Here is a 24,731-nt window from a genome sequence, read left to right on the forward strand (position 1 = left end):
TGGCCAGGTTTCCAGACTGACTCTGTACCCCTTAAATACGTAGTGTAATTTCTTTGTAGTCCCCATTTGCTGTTATAGTAACCTCCACTCTTCTGGGAAGATGTTCCACTATATTTTGAAGTGTACTTGTAGGGCATTGTGCTCATTCAGCTACAAGGGTGTTAATAATGTCTGGGTGAGGAGGGTTGGGGTGCAGTGTTGGGGTGCAGTGTTTTAATTCATCCCAAAAATGTTCAGTAAGGTTGAGGTCAGAGCTATTTAGCAGGCCACTCAAGACCTTCCACTTTAACCCATGTAAACTATATTTTTGGGAGCTTGATTTTCTACAGGTGCATTGTCATGCTGGAACAGGTCTGGTTCAAGTGAAGGGAAAATTTAAAGGCTTTAAGAATGAAGCCAGCTTTAAATAAAAAGAGTAAAAATTGTAGCTTTGGGCAGCACCAATATTTTCTTAACACTACTGATTTTGCTGCTGTAGGGGAAAGTGGAAGAGAAAAAGTCGGACGAGGGTTGAAATAAACACAAAGCGCTTTGATCTTTGAGGAGCTTTGAGCAGCACTCCTCTGCAAGCTTGTAGGAAAGTCGTGAGAATCCGTACAGCTCGTAGAAATGAGTGGGAATATGTGTAGGCTATGCAAGTGTTTGTGTGTGTGTGTGTGTGTGTGTGTGTGTGTGTGTGTGTGTGTGTGTGTGTGTGTGTGTGTGTGTGTGAGTGAATGAGTGAGTGAGTGAGTGAGTGAATGAATGAGTGAGTGAGTGAGTGAAAGAGAGAAGAAGTGGGTGGGTGGGTGCAAAAGAATAAGAGAAAGTCGAGCTGGAGTGAAGCGGCGGTGCTCCGAGCTCTCAGGCCAACACTTTCGTGAAGGAGAATGTGAAGCTCTTCAAAATCAATCCTCAGTAAAACGTGGTTCTAAAGATGATTCAGACGACTCACACACACTCACACTCACACACACACACACACACACACACACACACACACACCGTAATAACCAGTCGTTTTATAAAGCTGTTAAATCGAATTAATAAATTAAGCGACAAATAAATAATTAATAAAAGGCTCGGATTAAACAACACCAATCAATCAAAACCTGCGTTCTGATAATAACAGTAAACTGACGTAAAATTCCAAAATGTCGTGGAGTGGGAATAATTCTAGTTTACTTACTCAGTAATTAACATTCAATTAATTAATTCAAACATTTCTTTTACTTCCCTATATACTGCAGGGCCTTATGAAATGTCCTAATATAAATAAATAAACAAATAAATAAACAAACAAACTAAGCTTCTTCTTGGCCTATTTTTCACCTGCTGTTTCCCTCCCCGTAACTGAGCGAGACCTGATACCAAAAATACATTTTATAAATGTATTTAAAAATAAATAAATAAACATGCACAAGCTGGATGCAGTCATGATTTAAAGCAAACAAACATTTAGGGATTTTCTCCCCTAAATTATGAATAATAACAATGTTTAAATAAAAAAAAAAAACAATGATGAATTTAAAATGAAAAATCTACAATTTGAATTTATTTATGAAATAATTAATAAGAATATATCAGGGCTATAATACATTTTATAAAATAATTAATAAGAATATATGCATGCTACAACATTCTATATAATCTATAAATTCTATATAAAATTATTATAAAATATATATACATGCTACAAAACATAAAAAAAACATCCTAAAAACCCTAGAATCGTTCAAAATGTTTGACTCCTCTGTCCAATTTCACGTCTCCCTACTGTAATAAGCTCAGCACAGAAATGATAGTGATCTACAGTAAATAAACTTTTCTCAACACTGAATTAGGTTCTTTGTTCCCTCTGCTCTTGAGACTAAGCTGAAATCTGTCTCTGTAATGATGAACAAGACAAAAGAAAATGCGCATGAGTCATGTGATTCAGCTGCATTATGACGGAATTAAGAAACGAGCGCTGATTATTAACAGTCAGCGCTCTGTCCCCTCTCGCCGTGCAGTCATGTGATAATACCGGAGTTTAGATGGTGATTTAAAAAAAAACCCACTGCTCACAAAACATTCCAAAGGAAATATTTGACATAGTTCCACACACCCACGACACACAGGAAATTCGCGCCATGTGATACATTAGCTCATTCGTCTCAGAAGCAGGACTGCTCACGCAGCCTCATTGTGATTCTGTAGAGACTCAGTGTAATGAAATGAATTAATGGGAAAGCGCAAAAAATCCATCCGATGTCTTGAGCCTGTACCACACTGTGTGATTACAGCTGTCTTTCAGAGTGATTACTTGACACACTGCACAGAATAATCCCGATAAAATCTTGAATTTCAGACATATGATAACACACATGAGTTCTCCATGTCTTCTTATGACAGACCTATGACAAAATAAAAATTACTCGGAATGGATAAAAAAACAGAAAACAAGAGCTGTATGTCGCTTTTAATTAGACTACAACAAATTTGATGGAAAACGCTAGCAACTCGATGTTACACTACACTGACCAGGCATGACATTATGACCGGTGAAGTGAATAACACTGATTATCTCTTTATCATGGCACCTGTTAGAGGGGGGGATTTATTGGGCAACAAGTGAACATTTTGTTCTCAAAGTTTATGTGTAAAAAAGCAAAATAAATGGGCAAAAATTGTGATGTCTAGACGACTGGATCGGAGCATCTCCAAAACTGCACCTCTTGTGGGATGTTCTTAGGCTGCAGTGGTCAGTATCTATTAAAAGTGGTCCAAAGAAGGAACAGTGGTGAACTGGGTCATGAGCGGCCGAGGCTCGTTGATGCACATGAGGAGTGAAGGCTGGCTCGTGTGGTCCGATCCAACAGATGAGCTCCTGTAGCTCAATCTGCTGAGAAAGTTAATGCTGTTAATGCTTGATAGGTCAGGACAAAATTTGGGATTAATGAATAAATTTATCCTCATGAATGAATCCCTAATGTGGGAGCCAGTGGTTGCTTTATGAGGAAGAAGCCTAGATAGGAACCAGACTCAAAACAGAAGCCATCTTCATCTGATCATTATATTTCCATCATTTTTAAGATTATCCACTGACACACTCTCCCTGACAGGATATGCTTGGTCTCTTCTCAGTGAACACTATTCACAAACTTGTCATCACACTTTATTTATTTCCTGCTCAGCTTCCCCAAATCACTCTCTCCATCTTCATTTCCGCTCTGACTCAGCTCTGCTTCACATCCCTCTAAACGCTGCCTATAAAGTGCAATTGTCTGCTCTGATGTGACACCACAGGGGCTGCATGGGTCTATCTATGAGTGAGTGACTCATGTAAAAAGACTCACTGTGCATTCATCATCATTTGTTTCCTGTTTGGCTTTGCTTGCCGTTGAGGATTCCCGTCAGTGCTCTCTGGGCTTCCTCCGAGCGACCGCGGCTCCTCTGGACAGGATCTTTAAGTCACGCTGCCGGATCAATAGGAAATTCCTGATGAACGCTGAGTTGTGAACTGGAAACTCCCCTGGGTTCGGAGATGGACTTGTTCCACGAGTGTGCGGGCCAAAATATCAGAGCTCATTAAGCAGAGTAAACTGAGAGCCGTTTGATAAGTGAGAATCAATTACTCTCTTCATATTCGGTTACGCTTCTTCTCCTCCTCTGAGCCATAGCGACTTTTATTTATTTGATAGGATCTTACTCAGAGCTTTAAAATCTTCCATCTGCTCACTGAACTTCTAAAGTAGCCGTTTGTGTTTGGATTTTTCAAAACTCAAATCGGTTCTCAATTCTCAACTCACTATAAATGGACAAATGGAACAAACAGGAAGCAGGATATAAAAGACTCTGAGTGTGTTAGAACAAAACCTGTTTTGAATCAATAAAAGCTGATGAAATATAGGAATCAGATTTAGAATTATTACCATTTTAAATAATAGGTTTATAGGTTATTATTCATTTTCACATTATTGGCCATAATTTAACATTATAGATTCTGTAGAAATAACTTACACAGGTACCAATAAAAATGTCCTTTTTTTTAGAAGTCTCCAGTTTCAGCACTTAAACAGTTCTCAAGCAAAGCTATAAGTTATTGAGTCTTTAGGACAGATGTCTTTGGACTTCCTGGTTTCCCATAAACATGGCAAGACTTCAATAAAGGAAAATAAAAAAAGAAGTTGGTGGGCAATCTTCTGTTCAGTGACTAACTGAACACAGGAATAGATGTTACATTAAATGTAACTCCAAATAGATCAGAAGTACAATATATGGACACAAGTATTGGGACACCTGACTTTTCCAGCCATATTTAGTTCTTCCCCAAACTGTTACCACAAATATGTAAGAAAGTACAATTGTATAGATATAGCATTAAATTTCCCCTTTGCTGGAACTAGGAGCCCCAAACCTGTATCAGCATGACAATATCTCTGTGTACAAAGCCAGCTCCTTGAAAATATGCTTTACAAGGGTTGGACTGGAAGATTATTTCTATAAAGATTCAATAAAAATTTCTATGAAGCTTTGACCTCAACCCTATTGAACACCTTTGGGATGAATTGGAACGCTGACTGTGCCCCAGGCCTCCTTTACTAACACCCTAGAGACTAGCGGAACATCTTCCCAGAAGAGTGAAGGTTACTATAAGAGCAAATGGGAATTAAATGTGGAATGCAATGTAAAAAAAAAAAAATAATTACAAAAGATACAAATCAGGTATCACAAACTTTTTTCTATAGTGTATGTAATTTGTTCCTTAGTATCAAAGCTATTGTTCGTTCAAACTGATAAAAAATCTTAAAACCAAAGGCAAACATTTATTGGTTGTTGCTTATGAGCGAATCTATTCCGTTCTGACCTACCAGACTTTTCATTCCCAGCTCTAAAAATGCAAGTTCATTTCCTTTTTTTTTTCTTCAGAAAAAGTGCACATTTTCTGTATAACACCACCATTGTTTTTGCCTCTGACGTGTTTTATGGGCCAGATCGGCTTGAGTAAAGCACCTGTCTTCCATCGCGTGCTCCTGTCGGACAGGTCTCACAGGTTCTGGTGGTGGCTGTGAAAGAACAGGTGGAACAGCTGAACTTAGACAGGTGCGCAAGTGGCTTCCTGTTACTCTGATCAATGTTCTTTCATGTGCAGCCTACAACGACGAGCGCGTTGTGCTTGTTGCACTTTCTGATCGGCGCTAGTATGCTGTAGGAAAGTCGGGTAGGTGGCAGGCGGCAATGCAAATACGGCTCTGGTTAATGTGCAATTACATTGTGTAAAAGTTTAACCGGGTGACCTGCAAATAGCTGCTACTGAGAGACGTGAGAAATATGAACTAGAAACCTGGGAAAGGCCTTTGCGCCACACGTTTTCGACTTCGTGTGACCTTTTTGACTGTGTATCGAGTTACAAACTACAACGACTCGTGTATTTTAACCACGAGTAATGTGGTGTTCTAAAATCGGATTATGTCGCAAAGGAAATTGCACTTATAGCTCGTTCATTCCAATTCCAATTAAAGATGTTACAATTACAACCTAAGCTATTTAGAGGAAATTACATTACTGCAAGATTTTGAAGAATTTAATAGAAGTCTATAATAAAAAAAGTTCTCAGCATCACGCACACCAGTCTCTGTCTCATTACCTCGACATTGCTCCACTGAGCTCTGAAAAAGTCACTGATTTGTTCAGTCACTTCTGCTGATTACATTCCTTGTCACTAATTGTCATTTAATTGGGTCATCAAAACAGTTTTTAACTTTAACTTCTGGATTTTTTAGGATGATAACCAGCGTAGACATACTGACATCCGACAATCCAGACAACCCAAACCCTAACCCAGACATATTTACACAGACAGACAGACCAGTTTCACAGTTTTTTGTAAATAACTATTTTTATTTTTATTTTTTAATTGTGGCTGGTTTCGAGAGTTGTGCGAAGGCTTCCCAGATGTTCTCACATATGCAGGCAGTATGGATTACTACAAGGTGGAGGAAGTGAACTAAGGACAATAAAATGTTTCAAGCGTGATAAATCTCTCAAACCTGTGGTCTAAGGGTCTGTCTATGAGAAAAGCACTCTTAGTCAGTCTCTCTCTCTCTCTCTCTCTCTCTCTCTCTCTCTATCTCGCTCCCTCTCTCTCCCCCTTTCTGAGGAAGGAACTCCTGGTCTGAGCACTCTTGTGGCGAGCGCGCCTATTCTACATGTGTTTATCCTCCGGCTCAAACCAAACAGGCTATATTTACTCCGGTCTAACAGGCCGGGAGACTGCGGGACAGAGAGCCACAGATATCTGCCTTCAGTCTGCCACTGGTGGAAAATGCTGCCTCTATAGCTTGGTATGTGGAATAGAGTTCAAATCAGTTTTATAAGATTTATATGTTTAATGAGGGATTATAAAAATAGCATCATTTGGTTTTGGTTTTGATAAGAGTGATTCCGGGGATTGTTCGGAGGAATCGTTTTTGAAAGTTATTAAGTTATTGAGTCTTTAGGACAGATGTCTTTGGACTTCCTGGTTTCCCATAAACATGGCAAGACTTCAATAAAGGAAAATAAAAAAAGAAGTTGGTGGGCAATCTTCTGTTCAGTGACTAACTGAACACAGGAATAGATGTTACATTAAATGTAACTCCAAATAGATCAGAAGTACAATATATGGACACAAGTATTGGGACACCTGACTTTTCCAGCCATATTTAGTTCTTCCCCAAACTGTTACCACAAATATGTAAGAAAGTACAATTGTATAGATATAGCATTAAATTTCCCCTTTGCTGGAACTAGGAGCCCCAAACCTGTATCAGCATGACAATATCTCTGTGTACAAAGCCAGCTCCTTGAAAATATGCTTTACAAGGGTTGGACTGGAAGATTATTTCTATAAAGATTCAATAAAAATTTCTATGAAGCTTTGACCTCAACCCTATTGAACACCTTTGGGATGAATTGGAACGCTGACTGTGCCCCAGGCCTCCTTTACTAACACCCTAGAGACTAGCGGAACATCTTCCCAGAAGAGTGAAGGTTACTATAAGAGCAAATGGGAATTAAATGTGGAATGCAATGTAAAAAAAAAAAAATAATTACAAAAGATACAAATCAGGTATCACAAACTTTTTTCTATAGTGTATGTAATTTGTTCCTTAGTATCAAAGCTATTGTTCGTTCAAACTGATAAAAAATCTTAAAACCAAAGGCAAACATTTATTGGTTGTTGCTTATGAGCGAATCTATTCCGTTCTGACCTACCAGACTTTTCATTCCCAGCTCTAAAAATGCAAGTTCATTTCCTTTTTTTTTTCTTCAGAAAAAGTGCACATTTTCTGTATAACACCACCATTGTTTTTGCCTCTGACGTGTTTTATGGGCCAGATCGGCTTGAGTAAAGCACCTGTCTTCCATCGCGTGCTCCTGTCGGACAGGTCTCACAGGTTCTGGTGGTGGCTGTGAAAGAACAGGTGGAACAGCTGAACTTAGACAGGTGCGCAAGTGGCTTCCTGTTACTCTGATCAATGTTCTTTCATGTGCAGCCTACAACGACGAGCGCGTTGTGCTTGTTGCACTTTCTGATCGGCGCTAGTATGCTGTAGGAAAGTCGGGTAGGTGGCAGGCGGCAATGCAAATACGGCTCTGGTTAATGTGCAATTACATTGTGTAAAAGTTTAACCGGGTGACCTGCAAATAGCTGCTACTGAGAGACGTGAGAAATATGAACTAGAAACCTGGGAAAGGCCTTTGCGCCACACGTTTTCGACTTCGTGTGACCTTTTTGACTGTGTATCGAGTTACAAACTACAACGACTCGTGTATTTTAACCACGAGTAATGTGGTGTTCTAAAATCGGATTATGTCGCAAAGGAAATTGCACTTATAGCTCGTTCATTCCAATTCCAATTAAAGATGTTACAATTACAACCTAAGCTATTTAGAGGAAATTACATTACTGCAAGATTTTGAAGAATTTAATAGAAGTCTATAATAAAAAAAGTTCTCAGCATCACGCACACCAGTCTCTGTCTCATTACCTCGACATTGCTCCACTGAGCTCTGAAAAAGTCACTGATTTGTTCAGTCACTTCTGCTGATTACATTCCTTGTCACTAATTGTCATTTAATTGGGTCATCAAAACAGTTTTTAACTTTAACTTCTGGATTTTTTAGGATGATAACCAGCGTAGACATACTGACATCCGACAATCCAGACAACCCAAACCCTAACCCAGACATATTTACACAGACAGACAGACCAGTTTCACAGTTTTTTGTAAATAACTATTTTTATTTTTATTTTTTAATTGTGGCTGGTTTCGAGAGTTGTGCGAAGGCTTCCCAGATGTTCTCACATATGCAGGCAGTATGGATTACTACAAGGTGGAGGAAGTGAACTAAGGACAATAAAATGTTTCAAGCGTGATAAATCTCTCAAACCTGTGGTCTAAGGGTCTGTCTATGAGAAAAGCACTCTTAGTCAGTCTCTCTCTCTCTCTCTCTCTCTCTCTCTCTCTCTATCTCGCTCCCTCTCTCTCCCCCTTTCTGAGGAAGGAACTCCTGGTCTGAGCACTCTTGTGGCGAGCGCGCCTATTCTACATGTGTTTATCCTCCGGCTCAAACCAAACAGGCTATATTTACTCCGGTCTAACAGGCCGGGAGACTGCGGGACAGAGAGCCACAGATATCTGCCTTCAGTCTGCCACTGGTGGAAAATGCTGCCTCTATAGCTTGGTATGTGGAATAGAGTTCAAATCAGTTTTATAAGATTTATATGTTTAATGAGGGATTATAAAAATAGCATCATTTGGTTTTGGTTTTGATAAGAGTGATTCCGGGGATTGTTCGGAGGAATCGTTTTTGAAAGTGCATTCTTTCGTTCTGATTTATTAACCATAATGCAGAAGAAAGTACTAGGGCTGCAACAACAAATCGATAAAATAGATAATAATAATCATAATAATTGATAATGAAATTAGTTGTCAACGAATGCGGGTATCGATTAGTTGGGCTGCTTAAGTTACAGGTTAACGTGACGGTAACATAACACTGCCGCTTGCAAAATGGCAGAGAGTACTGGGTCAACTGGCAGCAGGAAAAAGTGTGCGTCCAAAGTCAAGGATAACGGCGAAACATCAGCACATTTATGAAAAACTGTATTTCCTCATCATGTGAAAACGGTATAGGTCAATGAAATGCTATTGTGTAAACTGTTTGTTTGCTAACTTCGGGACAGTGGCAAGCATCTGGTTGCGCAATCAGCTCGCTCGAGACATAGTGATGGATTCGATCAAAACGGTGCGAACAAACACTAAATCTGAAAGCAGCAGATAACAGCAGCAGTAAACTATCACATTTTAGTCACTGTTGTGATTTTCAGAGAGCAAAATATCCAATTTAAAACGTGTATTTGAACCCGATTAATCGAGAAAAGTCGATCGTCTGATTAATTGATTATCAAAATAATCGTTAGTTGCAGCCTTAGAAGATACCACTGTGTATGTCTAAGACTAGGCGGAGACATTGATGTGACATCCGACATGCTGTTAGTCAACGTCAGAGGGACTAATTAAGCAATCAGTAAGCAATAAGTGGTATTAACTATAGTAGCTAGATTTCCTCAAGCTGTTATTGACATGGCAACAGGAGCCGCATTAAGTTTATTATATGGACAAAAGTTTGGCATAAAATCTCTTACAAAGTCAACTTTTTTCACGTTGGCGTTACAAGCCGGAAAAAGCATCGCTGCGGGGAAACTAATTGTGCAAATCCAAATAAATTTAAGTAAAGAAATCTAATACTACAGTGTGTCTTTTTAGTTCTTCGTGTGTTCGATATTTGAAGGATTTATATTATACAACATAAGCAAAGTGTGAATCGTTTTCAGCGCAGATTTACATACAGCAGATTGCTGTTGCATATTTTACTAGTTAAGAAGAATGGAGTATCAAATCCAACCTACAATTCTGAGAAGTAATAGTCACAAACGAGAAGCGCTGGATTAAGGAACTGGAAAATAAATTGTATTAAACAGAAATTTGTGGTTAGTGTTAAGTCAGTGATGTGTCTGATCGTCCACCATGACACTGTAACAGCTCTGCTCATTAATGCCTCTGACTGTATTCCTGTATCTTCCCCATTAAACAGCTACACCCTGTACTTCCGCATTTTGTTGCACTCTACAGACACTTGATTCCTCAAATTTGATCTCACGTAGGAAGTCCAATAAACGGAAATGACCCAAGCGCACATAATTTTTTTTTTACACAATAAATGAGTCACACCAACCTTTATCCCTTTATTGTACCAATGAATCAATCTACATCTTTATATGGCCATTAAAATGCATCAAATCAGCATGTGACTGCGACAAGGTAGAGATGAACAGGTCAACTTATCATCAGCTGCAAACAAAAACAACAAATGCAAGGCGCAGAGCTATTTTTTAACACGCCCTCGTCCACGTCCACAATTATCCCCTGCGGCCTCCCGGACGTTACGATACTCCATTAGTGCATGTGTGCTAACGGACTGAGTCAACATTGTGGCGGTCTTTTGTGTGTTCGGTGTTCAAAGGAAGCGGACCATGCAAATCGACACAGATATCTGTTCGACCTCATTGTTCTTTTTCGTCAAAAGGGGTAAATGCATCCAGACTGAAAAATCCACTGGAATCTTCTTGAGTTGCACAATGCAGTAAAAACGTCAGTCTGCTGCCGTGTTTCAGACACCAGGATCTGGTTTAAAAAAGTAGTAGCGGATGTCATTTAGACCACAATAACTGAAACTGATTGGAAGGTGTTTTTTATTTCTGGTATAAAACCCCAGTTTGGAAAGTAGTTCCAGCATAATAAGCTTATATTAAAGTATTAGTATATACATATACATATATACTACGTCGTAGTGCGTTATAATTATTGTTATAACAGCTCATATACAAGTACACAAGTACGGCAGACGCTCCGCATAATCCAGAATTAATAAAAACGGATTTAAAATTGTTAAAATGTTTAAAAACAAATAATCTGTATAATCACTGATGTGGTTACATTTACTTAGCATTTACTTAGCATTAATGGAAGGTGACTTGGTAAGTGCTTTATAAGTCAGCGGGTTTTCTACCGTTTATCAGCACAGGAAAGTAAAACAGCAAATATTGCTGCGATAAACTTTTTTTTCAAACCCCTGTATGCTTTACTATCATATAACAGAATGGTCTTTCATGGGTTAGTTCTCATGGAATGTAGAGCTAATTTGGTAATGAAGTACACAGGACACTAACATGTATATGATTATTAATATTATCTTTTCTAACACACTTCTAAATGTAATAAGTTTGTCAAGTGCCTCTGTTGGTAAGTCATCAAGAGTTTACAACACAAGAAGCCAATCTGATACTGAAATCCTTCTGAAGCAAACATTTCGCCGACGCGACACGCACGGTCCTGGCCAAAAAAATGGCACACGTGTTCAACAAGTAGCCTTTGCAAATGACAATCCAAAAAGCAACATTCCTCGCACACCAGCTACTGTAACTAAAAACGAGGGCCAAACACCTGGAAGCAGTTATTCAGATCAACTACAGCATTCAAATCCTCACAAACCGACATTGTATCCTTGTAATGTCGTTTCCTTCAGGGGCAATGAAGTGAACGCTGCTCTCGCTGGGTTGTTAACGACACCGGCAAATCACGCCGTGTGCGTCAATAATCGTTAATATTAAAACGACCCAGGCCATTCTGCGTTAGAGTGAGTTACCAGGGTAGTGCGTGTGCTCCTGTAATCGTCTGGAAAACAGCACGTGAACAGCTGTTTGCAATATTCTGTTTTGGACAGCTTATAGAAGAGCACTACATGCACTCTTTTAGAATAAGGGCAATCCTATAATTCTGTTTGGAAACATGTCTGATGCAATGGTGCTCTTCTAAATGTGCATGCTATGAATTTTAAATCTTAATGGACTCAACAAAATCACTCATCTTGAATCTATTATTGTGATTATCACATTAGGCTCAAGAAGGAAGCTTCCAAAGAATCATTAAAGGCTTATTTTCATATTTAGCAGGATATTTCCTGTATGCCCTAGGATGAGGTACTCATATTATGAAAGCCAATGTCACTTAACCCCACACCACACACACCCAGCTTGCCAACAAGTACAATTAGGTCACAAACACAATCTCGAATTTCACGTCCTGCCTGGACGCAGGTTTGTTCAAGGTTCTTCGCTTTTCTCACACATCTACATATATAAAATGACCACACTGTTCAAACTAGTGTGTGAATACGTGCATGGTGTCCTGCAATGAACCAGCTTCCCATCCACCGTGTGGAATTCCAGCTTCACCCCAAGAAATCCTGGGAAAGATTCCAGATCCACCACAACCCCAACTAGGATAAAGTTATTAAAAAAAATCAGTAGATTACAGCCGTCCGTTACAGTAAAGGCATGCCATTTTGTGGAGTTTATTTGTGCGTGACCCCTTTTTTTATGCACATAAACACAACCCAAATGAGTCCCTATAGCAACAATGGACAGATATGATTAAAATTCCGGTTGCATGAACTAACAGGTGCTCAGTATGAAGATTCCAAGATCAGTGTTTTGGCTTGGAATTAGCAATAGCTACATTAGACCACAACCAGTGAAATTCTTTCTTCGCAAATCCTAGATATGTTAAGAGCTGTAGTGTCATCCATGAAACAGTGCCCATTGAGCATTGAGGGTTGAAGAAGGCCTTTCTCTGGGGCCCCAAGATCGTCAGTTTGGCAATACCTGAGCTTAAACCACCAACCTTTCAATCAGCAACTCAGAGCCTTATCTACTGATATATATATATATATATATATATATATATATATATATATATATATATATATATATATATATATATATATATATATATCTTGGTCATTCTGAAGCCATGTCCGAATACCAATAGTGCTTTCTCTTTCCCCCATAATGCATTTGCATGTGGGCTGGGAAATAGGGAGTAGGCCACCAGGGCAGGTAAGAAAACACACACACACACACACACACACACACACACACACTGTACCTTCGGCATGCTTCCTGCTCGTACGCATGCGCACTAAGTCACCAGGAACGACCCAGGGTTTTAATGCGGACGGTTTCCTTGAATCGTCGCTAAAGTTACATCATGTGTAGGTTGGTTAATAGCCCATAATGAAGAGCACCCCCATGTTTGAGAAAATAGAAAAGGAATTTGTCCGAAAAGGAAAAAAATAGTTTAATATGGATTGATACAGAACCCCTAATGGCTCTGTAGTTATCCCAGGGGTTAGTGTGCAGCACCGGGTATGGAATACTGACTTTTCAACCATGTACAGTGTCCGTTGTGGAGGCTCAGGAATGGTGTGTAGTGCAGTATACTATATATAAATAGTATAAATAGTATATGTATAATATAGTAGGAAATGAAACGAGCCCAAGAGCTAAGCGGGAGCTTTGCTTTCATTTAGCATTTGTTTATGAAACACTTAACTGAACACCGGACAATTCGCTCGAAATGCTACGGTTCTTACCTTTGGTGGGTCCAAGGAACAGTTCCAATCCCGTGTCGAGAGTCGAGACTTTTCTTTAAAATGAACCACAATCCGACATGTAAATGGTCGTTTCTCGCTCAGCAGTGAGATATGAGTGGCTCTCCGTCTTTCTCTCTCTCTCTCTCTCCCTCTCTCTCTCCTTCTCCTCCCGGCTCTCCCTCCCAGCTAACCGAAACCGCACGCGCGCACACTCACACACGCGCGCGAGTGCGCCGCGCATGCGCACGCCAGCAAACATAACGCTAATTGAAAAGCGTGACCGCGTTCACCAGGCACTTCTTCCACATCACCTTATATATCTCTCCAAATCTCGGTTTCCTGAATTAAACTATTTTTTTATTTGTTAATTTGATTTATTTGCGTTTGTCTGCAAGCGGTAGTTATAGTGTGGGATTGATTTGTGTGGTAGGACCGATTCTGTTCAATAACACATCATTAGACTTCATCATATTCATCATATCATCATCATATTCATCATTAGACTTCATCATATTCATCATATCATCATCATATTCATCATTAGACTTCATCATATTCATCATATCATCATCATATTCATCATTAGACTTCATCATATTCATCATATCATCATCATATTCATTATATCATCATCATATTCATCATTAGACTTCATCATATTCATCATATCATCATCATATTCATTATATCATCATCATATTCATCATTAGACTTCATCATATTCATCATATCATATATTTTCATCTGTCATCAAAACCTTTAACCTATTCCCACAGTTCACACTAGATATCTCTTCTTTTTCTTTAATAAAAAAAAGTTAAATATATGTCTATAATATAATATCATTTTCCCCACAATTTGTAAACAATTTGCTTCAGGAATAATTTATAATAATATAAAACATAATATATTATGTGTATTTTGAAACAAAGTCTGAACACAGTTACAGTCACAAAGCAAAGTTTATACTAGTTTATATTATTGGATTAGAATAGCTCTCTTTTGATATAAAGAATATAGAAAGAAAGCAATTAGAAAGAAAGTCATATGAGTTAATATCACAACACAGATAATGCTTTCAGTATTAAGTATTTTTAGCAAAAATGCCAGTGACAATAATAATAACTGTATTATAAATGTATTGTTATTATTATTATTATTATTATTATTATTATTATTATTATTATTATTATTATTATTATTATTATCATTATTATATTCTAAATAATATGTTTCCAATTCTTACAAATAGTAATAATAATAATAATAATAATAATAATAATAATAATATTATTATTAAACATACACAGGGTTCACAAACAAATTAAGCATTAACCCACTCCACCACCACCAATAACAACCATAAAAACAAAAGCAATAATAATAATAACAATAATAAAATTATATTAACAATGTTTATAATATGGGAATAACTGTCACAGTAGTATGTGAAAAGTGTACTTAAAAAAAACACTTACTATAATATTTGTATAAAATATCTATTAGTACAAAACATCTCACCAACAATAATAATAATAATAATAATAATAATAATAATAATAATGATATTTAATAATAATAAACTTAAAACAGGGTTCACAAAAAATTACAATATATAAAATACTGTATTTAGTAAAAAAAAAAAAGAGAGAAAGTATTCACACCCTCCACCAACAACTACCATAAAAACAATTGCAATAATAATCATCATCGTTATCACCATCATCATCACAACAACATCAAAACAGGTTTTATAACAGGTTACCATACACACTACAAAAAAATATTCATCAACAATAAGAACAAATGTAACAACACCAAAATAATTATTATTCATAATAATAATAATAGAGGAATGACTGCCACCCTTGTATGTTCAAATTACAACCACTCTTACCATCGTATTATTTTAAAGGAAAAAAGTCTTCAGTACCACCAACCAACAGCATTTTCCATCGTTATTAATTGCCATTGCCATAGTTAATAAAGTATTGTTTAGCATAGCAATAGTTTTACTGTAATTTCATGGATTCATGGATTAACTTTTCATTGCTCAGTACAACCAGATACATTGAGCTGATAACGTTTGTATCCCAAACAGGACTTTTTCCCCTCTACTGAAGATGTTAGTGTGGTGTAGAGTACAGCCTGGTGGTACAGCTTTAGAATGACTGTCTCAGAAATGAAATGCCTGGGGCTTTATGTTATATAAGGTCATTACAAAAGCTTATTTTCTTGTCCCTTTGTCTATAGACCCAGAATGGAATTCCACTCAGCAAAGTTATTAATGTAGTCAAGTAATGGAGAGTTTGTTAGAGAAATAAAGAAAAAAATGCATGCAGGGTGAAGTGGGTGGAGAAGAGTGATAGCAGTAGTGATTTGTGATAGAAGGGTATTGGCAAGAGTGAAAGGGAAAGTTTATAGGACTGTGGTGAGACCTGCGATGTTGTATGGATTAGAGACAGTGGCATTGAGTAAAAGACAGGAGGTGGAGCTGGAGGTAGCAGAGCTGAAGATGTTGAGGTTTTTGTTGGGAGTGACGATGATAGACAGGATTAGAAATGAGTTTAATAGAGGGACAGCACATGTAGGACATTTTGGAGACAAGGTGAGGGAGGTGAGATTGAGATGGTTTGGACATGTGCAGAGGAGGGACATGGGGTATATCGGTAGGAAAATGCTGAGGATGGAGCCACCAGGAAGGAGGAAAAGAGGAAGACCAAAGAGGAGGTTTATGGATGTGGTGAGGGAAGACATGCAGGTAGTTGGGTTGAAAGAGGCAGCTGTAGAGGACAGAGGGGTATGGAGATGGATGATCCGCTGTGGCGACCCCCTAATGGGAGAAGCCAAAAGGAGAAGAAGAAGGAGAAGAAGAAGAAGAAGAAGAAGAAGAAGAAGAAGAAGAAGGGTATTAATGTAGTTAAAAGGCAGAAGAAAGTTTTATTTTGCTCTAAAAGTTTTCCATGGTTTTGCTTTGTTTTGCCATTCTAATTTTTTATTGCTTTTTTATGATTCAAGATATATCTGTCGAATTAATATAAAAACTTCAAACTGTCCTTTTAAAGAAAAATATCCTCTCCTCTTACTCTTACCAAATTGGAAGTGATCTTTTCAAAGTAATTTTTTCACACATCAAATTGTCAACTATGAAAACTTTACATTTCTGATATTAATTAATGTTCCTTTTCTTTATATGCAACAAACTAAGTAATAGGCAAAACCCCACAAGAATTGGACAGTCAACAGCTAAAAGAAATGTCTGTGGACACATGAGTCCAAATATGACATTTTTGTCTCTTACAGTTTAATAGTTTTGGGTTGTTTTGAAACAGGAACGGTTGGAGACTTACATACCAACATAACTCCCATTCCATACTTGCCATTGTCAAGCAGTTCCTTCCGGACTGTGGCTAATCGGAACCAACTTCACCATACAACAAGACAACGACCCAAAGCATACATGTAAACCCTGTAAGCATTATTTACAGAGCAAACAGTCGGCTGGAGATTTATCTTTTATGGAATTTCCTTCCCAGTCATTGCACCTAAATCATAATGAACTGCTTTGGGATTAACTGCATCACATGGTCAGAACGAAATCTCCAACTAGTGCAGGACACCTTTGTCAAGTTTTGAACTGTGTAAAGCTGTTATTCATGCTAAGGGACGATTTTTTTATGAAATAAAATTTAAGATCTGTAAAAATCTTCCTACTGCTCAATGACATAGTATGTTACATGTAAACAACAGGTTTCCAAACTTTTGACAGGCCCTGTATAAACATTTTTTACACACACACACACACACACACACACACACACACACACACACACACACACACACACACACACACACACACACACACACACACACACACACAGGTTGCAGTGTATAAGTGCAGGTTGTCATATAACCAAGAAACCTCAAACTGCATACTACTCTTCCCCGAAGACAGAAACCGTAACACACTAAACACTGAAGACTCATGATATTTAAATAATATGCACCATGCGTCTCCTTACAGAGTGCTTTGGAACATTTTATTTGTTAAATAACAGCATTTAAATAAATCTGACTCTTTCATACCAGCTAGTTAGTTACTATATTAATAGTAGTTACTATAACAAAATGCCTTGCATTCATTGGTGCTTTGCATTCTTTACCTTCTTTAGCAGCAGTTATTTTATTATCTCGCAATATGTTTCAGTTATATTCCAAAATCCTATTTTGTTACCCTCCTCCAGATAATACAACTTGTGTCTTGAAGGATGTTATTAAATCCTTGGAGAATCAACACCAGAACCAGAAATATCCTCAGAGAAAAAGCAAAGCAAAACAATATACGGACAAACAGACCGAGGCAGCAAGGAGAGATTAATTCATAAATTTGCTATAATTAATGAAATAACTGCAATTAAATTTCGAACACGGACAAACAAATGGTTCAAGATGTAATAGGACAATTATGCATCATAATTATGTTCTCAAAAAGCATCCGGAAAGCAGAAGAAAGCAAATTAATAGCCGGTTTGGATAATAGGATTATCAAGTTGTTGGAGCTTAGCTAGAGATACTGTAATACAAATAGGTTTAGAAACAGAACAGATTCAGGAGGTAGTTTAAAACCAGTAACTGGTAAAGAAAGAAAAATAAGCTATTTGATTTAAATATCATCCTGGTTGCCGTGATGTTGACTGTGGAAAAGATCAGTTTTAATTTATACCATCCGAATAAGGGCATTATATCACACAAGGTCAACTATATTCAACCAGAAGATGCTTACTGTGAGTCTGCTTAGAAACACAGGAAATCCACTGTGGAAGCAGGTAAGATTTCCTTCAGCAAACATCTCTGCTCAAGATATACATATCGATCAAGAGCAGGAACTAAAGCAGCTGCATGTTTAAAACTTCAGAGGCTTCTCAAAAGCCAAAAAGTAATAATTCTGTGTTAACACGCAGAGGGAGGAGTTATATAGTTTGATGGCAACAAGCAGAAATGATCTCACCACAGAGTGCCACAGGAGATCATTTCTCTCTGTGGCCAAGAAACTACATAACTCATCCCTTTGAGTGTTAAAGATCTGGTCCATGATACAGTATAGATATATATATGATTTTTGTTATATATTTAGTTATATATTTTTATGCTACACTTATGCAAGATTAATATCTTGGGCAATTTAGGTTGAATAATTAAACATGTGCAATAACTTTTATAACTGTATCATTGTAGTCTGACTTTCTTTCTGCCAAATTGTTTTACTGCTGCTACAGATTTCATACAGTATATTTCAATAAGATTGGAAATTTATTAATTGTATACTTAATAAATAAATATCTATCTTGCAACCTATTCCATCCATAATAGCTGTTAGTCTGGTGTCACAAGGGGGCAGTATTAGCTGAGGTTTAACTTCCCAGACTCGTTCATAGTAAAGATAAATTTTTTTGCATTATTTCATGAAAACTGCAACCAGTATTGTTGTGTTGCTCAGTAGTTCCTGTAGAATGTGAGTAAGCTTGTTGTAACAGGTGGATTATTTGCACAGAAAGTAAAGTCAACATTCATGAGAATAAATTATTAAATACGAACGGGCTGCTACAGTGCATGTTCACTGCTGCTGATGCTCTTGAGCAGACAGAATACGTACATGAAAAGTGAGGCAACTGGACTGTCTGACAGATTATTGCAGCAAGTTATTATTATTGCACTGAGCAGCCACAAACACACTTCTTTCCTATTAGCATTGCACTGTTCTTATATGATAAACACCCAAACAGGAACACACGTCATGATAGAAGCAGTCCCACCGGCACCCCAGATAAGTCTCAATCTTTGTGGGCTATTTATTTCAAGGTAAGCATCTAAGCTGTTCATTGTCTTAAAAAAGAAACAATCTGTGACATCAGTGGCCCAAACCGCCACCACTACCAATTTGCAGTACACATGGGCTGCTAGTTTGCAGTGACGGCCTAATTAGGGTTTTTAAACCCAGTTAATTTACTAGAAAACAATTCACACTTTATCCGAATGTAAGGAAAAACAGGAATAGCTTAGAATATCTACATGTATAATATATTTTCTAAAGCAAAATAATATTCTTACTATATATGACAATGATCCAATCTGAGCAGTTAACGCTGTTAAACAGATAAGGGCCTTTCTCAGGGGCCCAGCAGTGGCAGCTTGGATAAACACATACATAAACATTATTATTATTATTATTATTATTATTATTATTATTATTATTATTATCATCATCATCATCATCATCATTATCATCATCATCACAATTAAATTGAAAAATAGTTATATTGCCAAGTGTGCCACTCACACACAAGAAATAAGTTTCTATACAATATTTAAAAGAAAATAATAATAAGAATTTATATTGATAAAACATATATATCTATATATCTATATATCTATATATCTATATATCTATCTATCTATCTATCTATATATATATATATATATATATATATATATATATATATATATATATATATATATATATATATATATATATATATATATAAACTAAATATATATTTAAAAGAAAATGTGTATATATATATATATATATATATATATATATATATATATATATATATATATATATATATATATATATATATATATATATATAGTTTGTCTTGTCTTATTTAGTTCTGAGTAATGTACCAAGACCCAAACTGGATATGGTTGAAAGGACAAATAAATTCACTTGCCCTCTGATATAGACTAATGAAGTGATTACAAGAAAACAAGTAAACAAGCAAAAACACAAACAAACAAACCGCAAATAAAAATCTAGACGTGAGCCCTTTTTTTGCCCCTCAGCATTCATTTTTCCTGTGTGTATACGCTAACCAGACATAACTGTATCTCCACAGAGCAGGCATAACATTATGACCACCTGCCTTATATTGTGCTGGTCCCCCTTCTGCTGCTAAAACAGTCCTGATCCATTGAGCAGTAACATCATTAACTTCTTCAGCAATTTAAGCTTCAGGAGCTCATCTGTTGGATCGGACCACACGGACCAGCCTTCGCTCCTCACATGCATCCTGTGACCCTGTGTCTGGTTCACCACTGTTTCTTCCTTGGAGCATTTTTGATAGATGCTGACCACTGCAGTTTTGTCCAGTCGTCTAGACATCACAATTTGGTCCTGGTCAAACTCGCTCAAATCCTTACACTCTCCCATTTTTCCTGTTTCTAACACATCAACATTGAGGACAAAATGTTCACTTGCTGCCTAATAAATCCCACACATTAACAGGTGCCATGATGACATTATCAGTGTTATTCACTTCATGAATAGTCATGATGTGATAATGTTTGGTGTACATGGTACTAGGCTACGGACCGGTACCATGGATCATTTGGTATCAGGCCTCACAGGAAAAATAAAAACTTTTTTATTTCTATTTTATTTGCATTTTATTGGCTTTTTGTAGTTTAAAAAAAATCCTGCTTTTCAGGTGCATTTTTTAATGCATTAAAAAATTAAGGTCCCACTAATCCTGCTTTATGGTGAGCTACATTTTTATTACATGTTATTCAGTTCATGGTAAAATTATGGTATTTGTGTAGTAGGAAAAATTGTCGCGTAAAACTGGTACGTGACGCAAAAACAAACAAACAAACAAAAAAAAAAACCCTTGGGAGCGCCGTTCTTAATGAATAAACTCCACTTCCCACAATGCACTGGACTTCTCCACCCCCTTTCTCCTGTTCAGCCGGTGTATCTGGATACAAAGTCAGCTTGTGCCTGACAGTCCGATCCATGGACGCGGAATACACGGGTTGGATTTGACAGGTCGAGAAATACCACCGGAAGGCTTTCGGATCGAACCGGGTCAGAGTGCAGAAGAGGAAACCAAACTGGGTTCGGTGCAGGAATGCAGAATGAAGCGTCATAATGTCACACCCCAGGCTGCTGTACTGATGATGGACTGTAAAGGCAACCAAGCAACATCAAACAGGGATATGATGGAAAAGAAAACAGGATTTTGACCCGTGGACAGTGGATTACAAATATAAAAAAAAGCAAAACAAAAAAACGGGAGGTCGATTTAATATTATTATTATTATTATTATTATTATTATTATTATTATTATTATTATTATTATTATTATTATTATTATTATTATAAGATGGTGGCAAGATGTGTTTGTTCGCCGCTTCTGTATCAGCATCAGATCAGATTTCATCATCCTCGACCCAGGAATCCGAAGCGCAATAATTTTACATTCGAGCGATATTAATAGCCCAAGTGTCTGCTTCTCTATAAGCGGGATATTTCTCCTTAGAAACGCCTGCATGGTGACAACAAGGACAGCAATGCCACGGAGAAAAAGAGGACACGCTCTATGCAGGCATCTATGCAATTCATATGCAAGATAAACAAGGTGGAGTTGGAATCTGGAGGGTCGGGAAAAAAAATTCATGATGCTCTACCTGCCTTGAAGCAACACATTTCCATAGATCGGACAGGTAAATAATTAAATGTGGATATCCAAACAAAATCCTTTAAAATGCTGCCCACTAGAATGACTTTTTTCAAACTAATATGATGGAAGAAGAAGGCGCTGAATCCGATCTGAAATAGTCGTAGTAAGATTAGACATAAAATCGGATACCTCGGTTGCTCGGGGCAGGTGTGTACGAACAGAATGAAGGACAGGAATGCAGGTCTTATCATGTCAGCCTACAGACGTATATGATGATGAAAAGGATGCGAGAGATGCAGGCCCTGTGATGATGCTCCACTGTTTTTTTATTTATCCTAGGTGCTGAACGAAGCACCCGATCTGCTAGATGATCATTTTAAAATTTTACTAGCCGTTTCTTAGACTCAAAACAAATGACTATTAATAGTTGACTGTTCCCAGACACCTGTTTTAATGTGCCTTAATAGATGCTAGTGGAAGGAGAAGATAATTCTGCTAAAAAGATTTTCACTATTTAAGAGTGGTGCTTTGGCACTTCAGCTGACTTAACACATTCCTCCAGTTCCTAACTGGCCAGAACTGGTTGATGTGTTCTGCATGGATTTTATGCATGAGTTGACCAAGGTTCTCCCCCAGCTGTTGAAACCGCACCGCTGAAGCAGCTTGTTTGGAAATGGACCCAAATTCGACACTAAGCGGTATGGGTAGTGGAGGAAATGGCACCCCACTACCCTGCACTGAATGTGGAGATTCTTGTGGAGCACCACCCCCTTCCACCGTGCTCCCAAATGCGAATCAGACTCCCTGCCTAACTAATACGGAGAACGGCAGCAGCTGGAACTCCTCCACCCTCTCTTCTTCGGTCAGCTCCCCTGATTCTCACATCCACCAGCATCACGGAGCCTCCAACCCTTACTGGACGGCCGTGTTTGACTATGAAGCGGCCACAGAGGAGGAGTTGACCCTAAAACGTGGGGATTTGCTAGAAGTGCTTTCCAAGGATTCAAAGGTTTCTGGAGATGAGGGCTGGTGGACTGGTAAGATCCAAGACAAGGTGGGGATCTTTCCAAGCAACTATGTGACACGTAGTGACACCACACTTCCCACTGGAGGTTTACTGGTGGGTGGTGGGAGTCCCCTGGAGATCGACTTCTCAGAGCTGTGCTTGGACGAGGTTATAGGAGCAGGAGGTTTTGGAAAAGTGTATAAAGGCCTATGGAGGAATGATGAAGTGGCTGTTAAAGCAGCACGTCAGGACCCTGATGAGGACATCAGTGCCACAGCGGAAAGTGTAAGGCAGGAAGCACGGCTCTTCTGGATGCTCAGGCACCCCAACATCATTGCACTCAAGGGTGTCTGTTTAAAAGAGCCAAACCTTTGCCTAGTAATGGAATATGCTCGTGGTGGGGCACTAAACCGGGCACTTGCAGGGAAGAAGGTTCCTCCCCGGGTCCTGGTTAATTGGGCAGTGCAGATTGCTACTGGCATGGACTACCTGCACAACCAGACCTTCGTGCCCGTAATCCACAGAGATCTGAAGTCCAGTAACAGTAAGTACAGTTTTACAGATTCAGAGCACCAAGGCACTAAAATGATCCGATCTTAATCGCTACAGGGCACTATTGAGAGGTCACTCATAAATACATTGTTGCATGATAAATTCCTTTCTTATTGACTCATACAGTGAAATTTAACCTATTTCCTGCTTTGTCATAGTTGCAGGTGTGTTGATTCATTTGTATGGGCTACATGCCCTTTGAAATCTCCAGCGGGACAACTTATTTCTGGATATTGCACTTTAAAAATGCACCAGTCCAAGGAAAAGTGAATCATTACAAATGTTGAAGGGAAGATTGCCTTTTATGATGCAATGCTCTAAGCAAGTGAACACTTTGAGTTAATGCTTTCCTAATAAACTGAGTTACATCTCTAAAATTGAAACATGAGTTCCAGGTATCGCATGTATACTTATGTTGAGCTAGCAACCTAATCACAACAAATTGAGCTAACTATCGATTTAACAGGAACCTTGCACGGTATCACATTCTCAATTCACGTTTTGGGCTAAATAGGGTTAGTGTTAGGAACAATCGTTTTCTTCAATTTTAAGTGCTAAGATAACTAGCTAGCTGGGAAACTTTTTAGCTGACTTTTAGTTAGCTGTGAGTTTGTGTTTTCATTAGCTAGCTAAAATATGAAATGCTATTATGAAATATTGTTTGTTTATATTTGTGTTCATTTTCCTCAATCATAGTCGTAGCTCTGTCCACCATAAATAATAGACTTAGGGGAATTGAATTCAATTATGGGATTGCTTTAACTTAGTGCCCTCAAATAGATCCTGGTGACCTCCCAAACTGGCCAGCTTCTATTATTCTAAAGCACCCATAATATACAGAGAGGATAAGTAAGAGAAGTCAAATGTGCACAGTGATAAGTCAAGTGGGTGTGTCAGTATGCTAATTTTCTTTATTAATATCAAGAAAATATAGTATATCATTATATGCAGTATCCCACATTGTGAATTATATATGTAATACAAGCTTACAGATATTATATAGAGGCAGACTATTTTGGATTTTTCTTTAGAATGCTTGTGTTATGTTGACGAAGCATCTGGTAAAGACTAGAAGGTGTATTTTACTTTCATGCGGCCTTGTGTTTTTGGTCAGATATGAATCTTTTTGAAACAAATTGAGCACGTTCATGAATATTAATCTGTTGTGGGAACCAAAATTTTTGGGTCATGGCACCATAGAAAATAT

At 37.8% G+C, this 24,731-nt stretch overlaps 2 protein-coding genes across 3 annotated transcripts in view; one reads left to right on the top strand and one right to left on the bottom strand.

The window, feature by feature from the left end:
• Positions 1-13,683, bottom strand: part of sipa1l3 (signal-induced proliferation-associated 1 like 3) — a 97,982-nt gene extending 84,299 nt beyond the window's left edge. Inside the window, exon 1 of the mRNA XM_083552842.1 lies at positions 13,504-13,683. The gene's annotated coding sequence lies outside the window, so the exon portion shown is untranslated. The remainder of the gene's footprint in view (positions 1-13,503) is intronic.
• Positions 13,684-21,248: 7,565 nt separating this feature from the next.
• The window catches only part of map3k10 (mitogen-activated protein kinase kinase kinase 10), a 42,955-nt gene continuing 39,472 nt past the window's right edge, over positions 21,249-24,731 (top strand). For both annotated transcript variants that reach the window (XR_014535471.1, XM_083552888.1), the window contains exon 1: positions 21,249-23,516. Coding sequence is in view for 1 of the 2 variants with exons in the window: in XM_083552888.1 (XP_083409014.1) it covers positions 22,640-23,516 (877 nt within the window). In the remaining variant the exon portion in view is untranslated. The remainder of the gene's footprint in view (positions 23,517-24,731) is intronic.

Source organism: Silurus aristotelis, assembly GCF_946808225.1.
Source record: "Silurus aristotelis genome assembly, chromosome: 10".
Lineage (NCBI taxonomy): Eukaryota > Metazoa > Chordata > Actinopteri > Siluriformes > Siluridae > Silurus > Silurus aristotelis.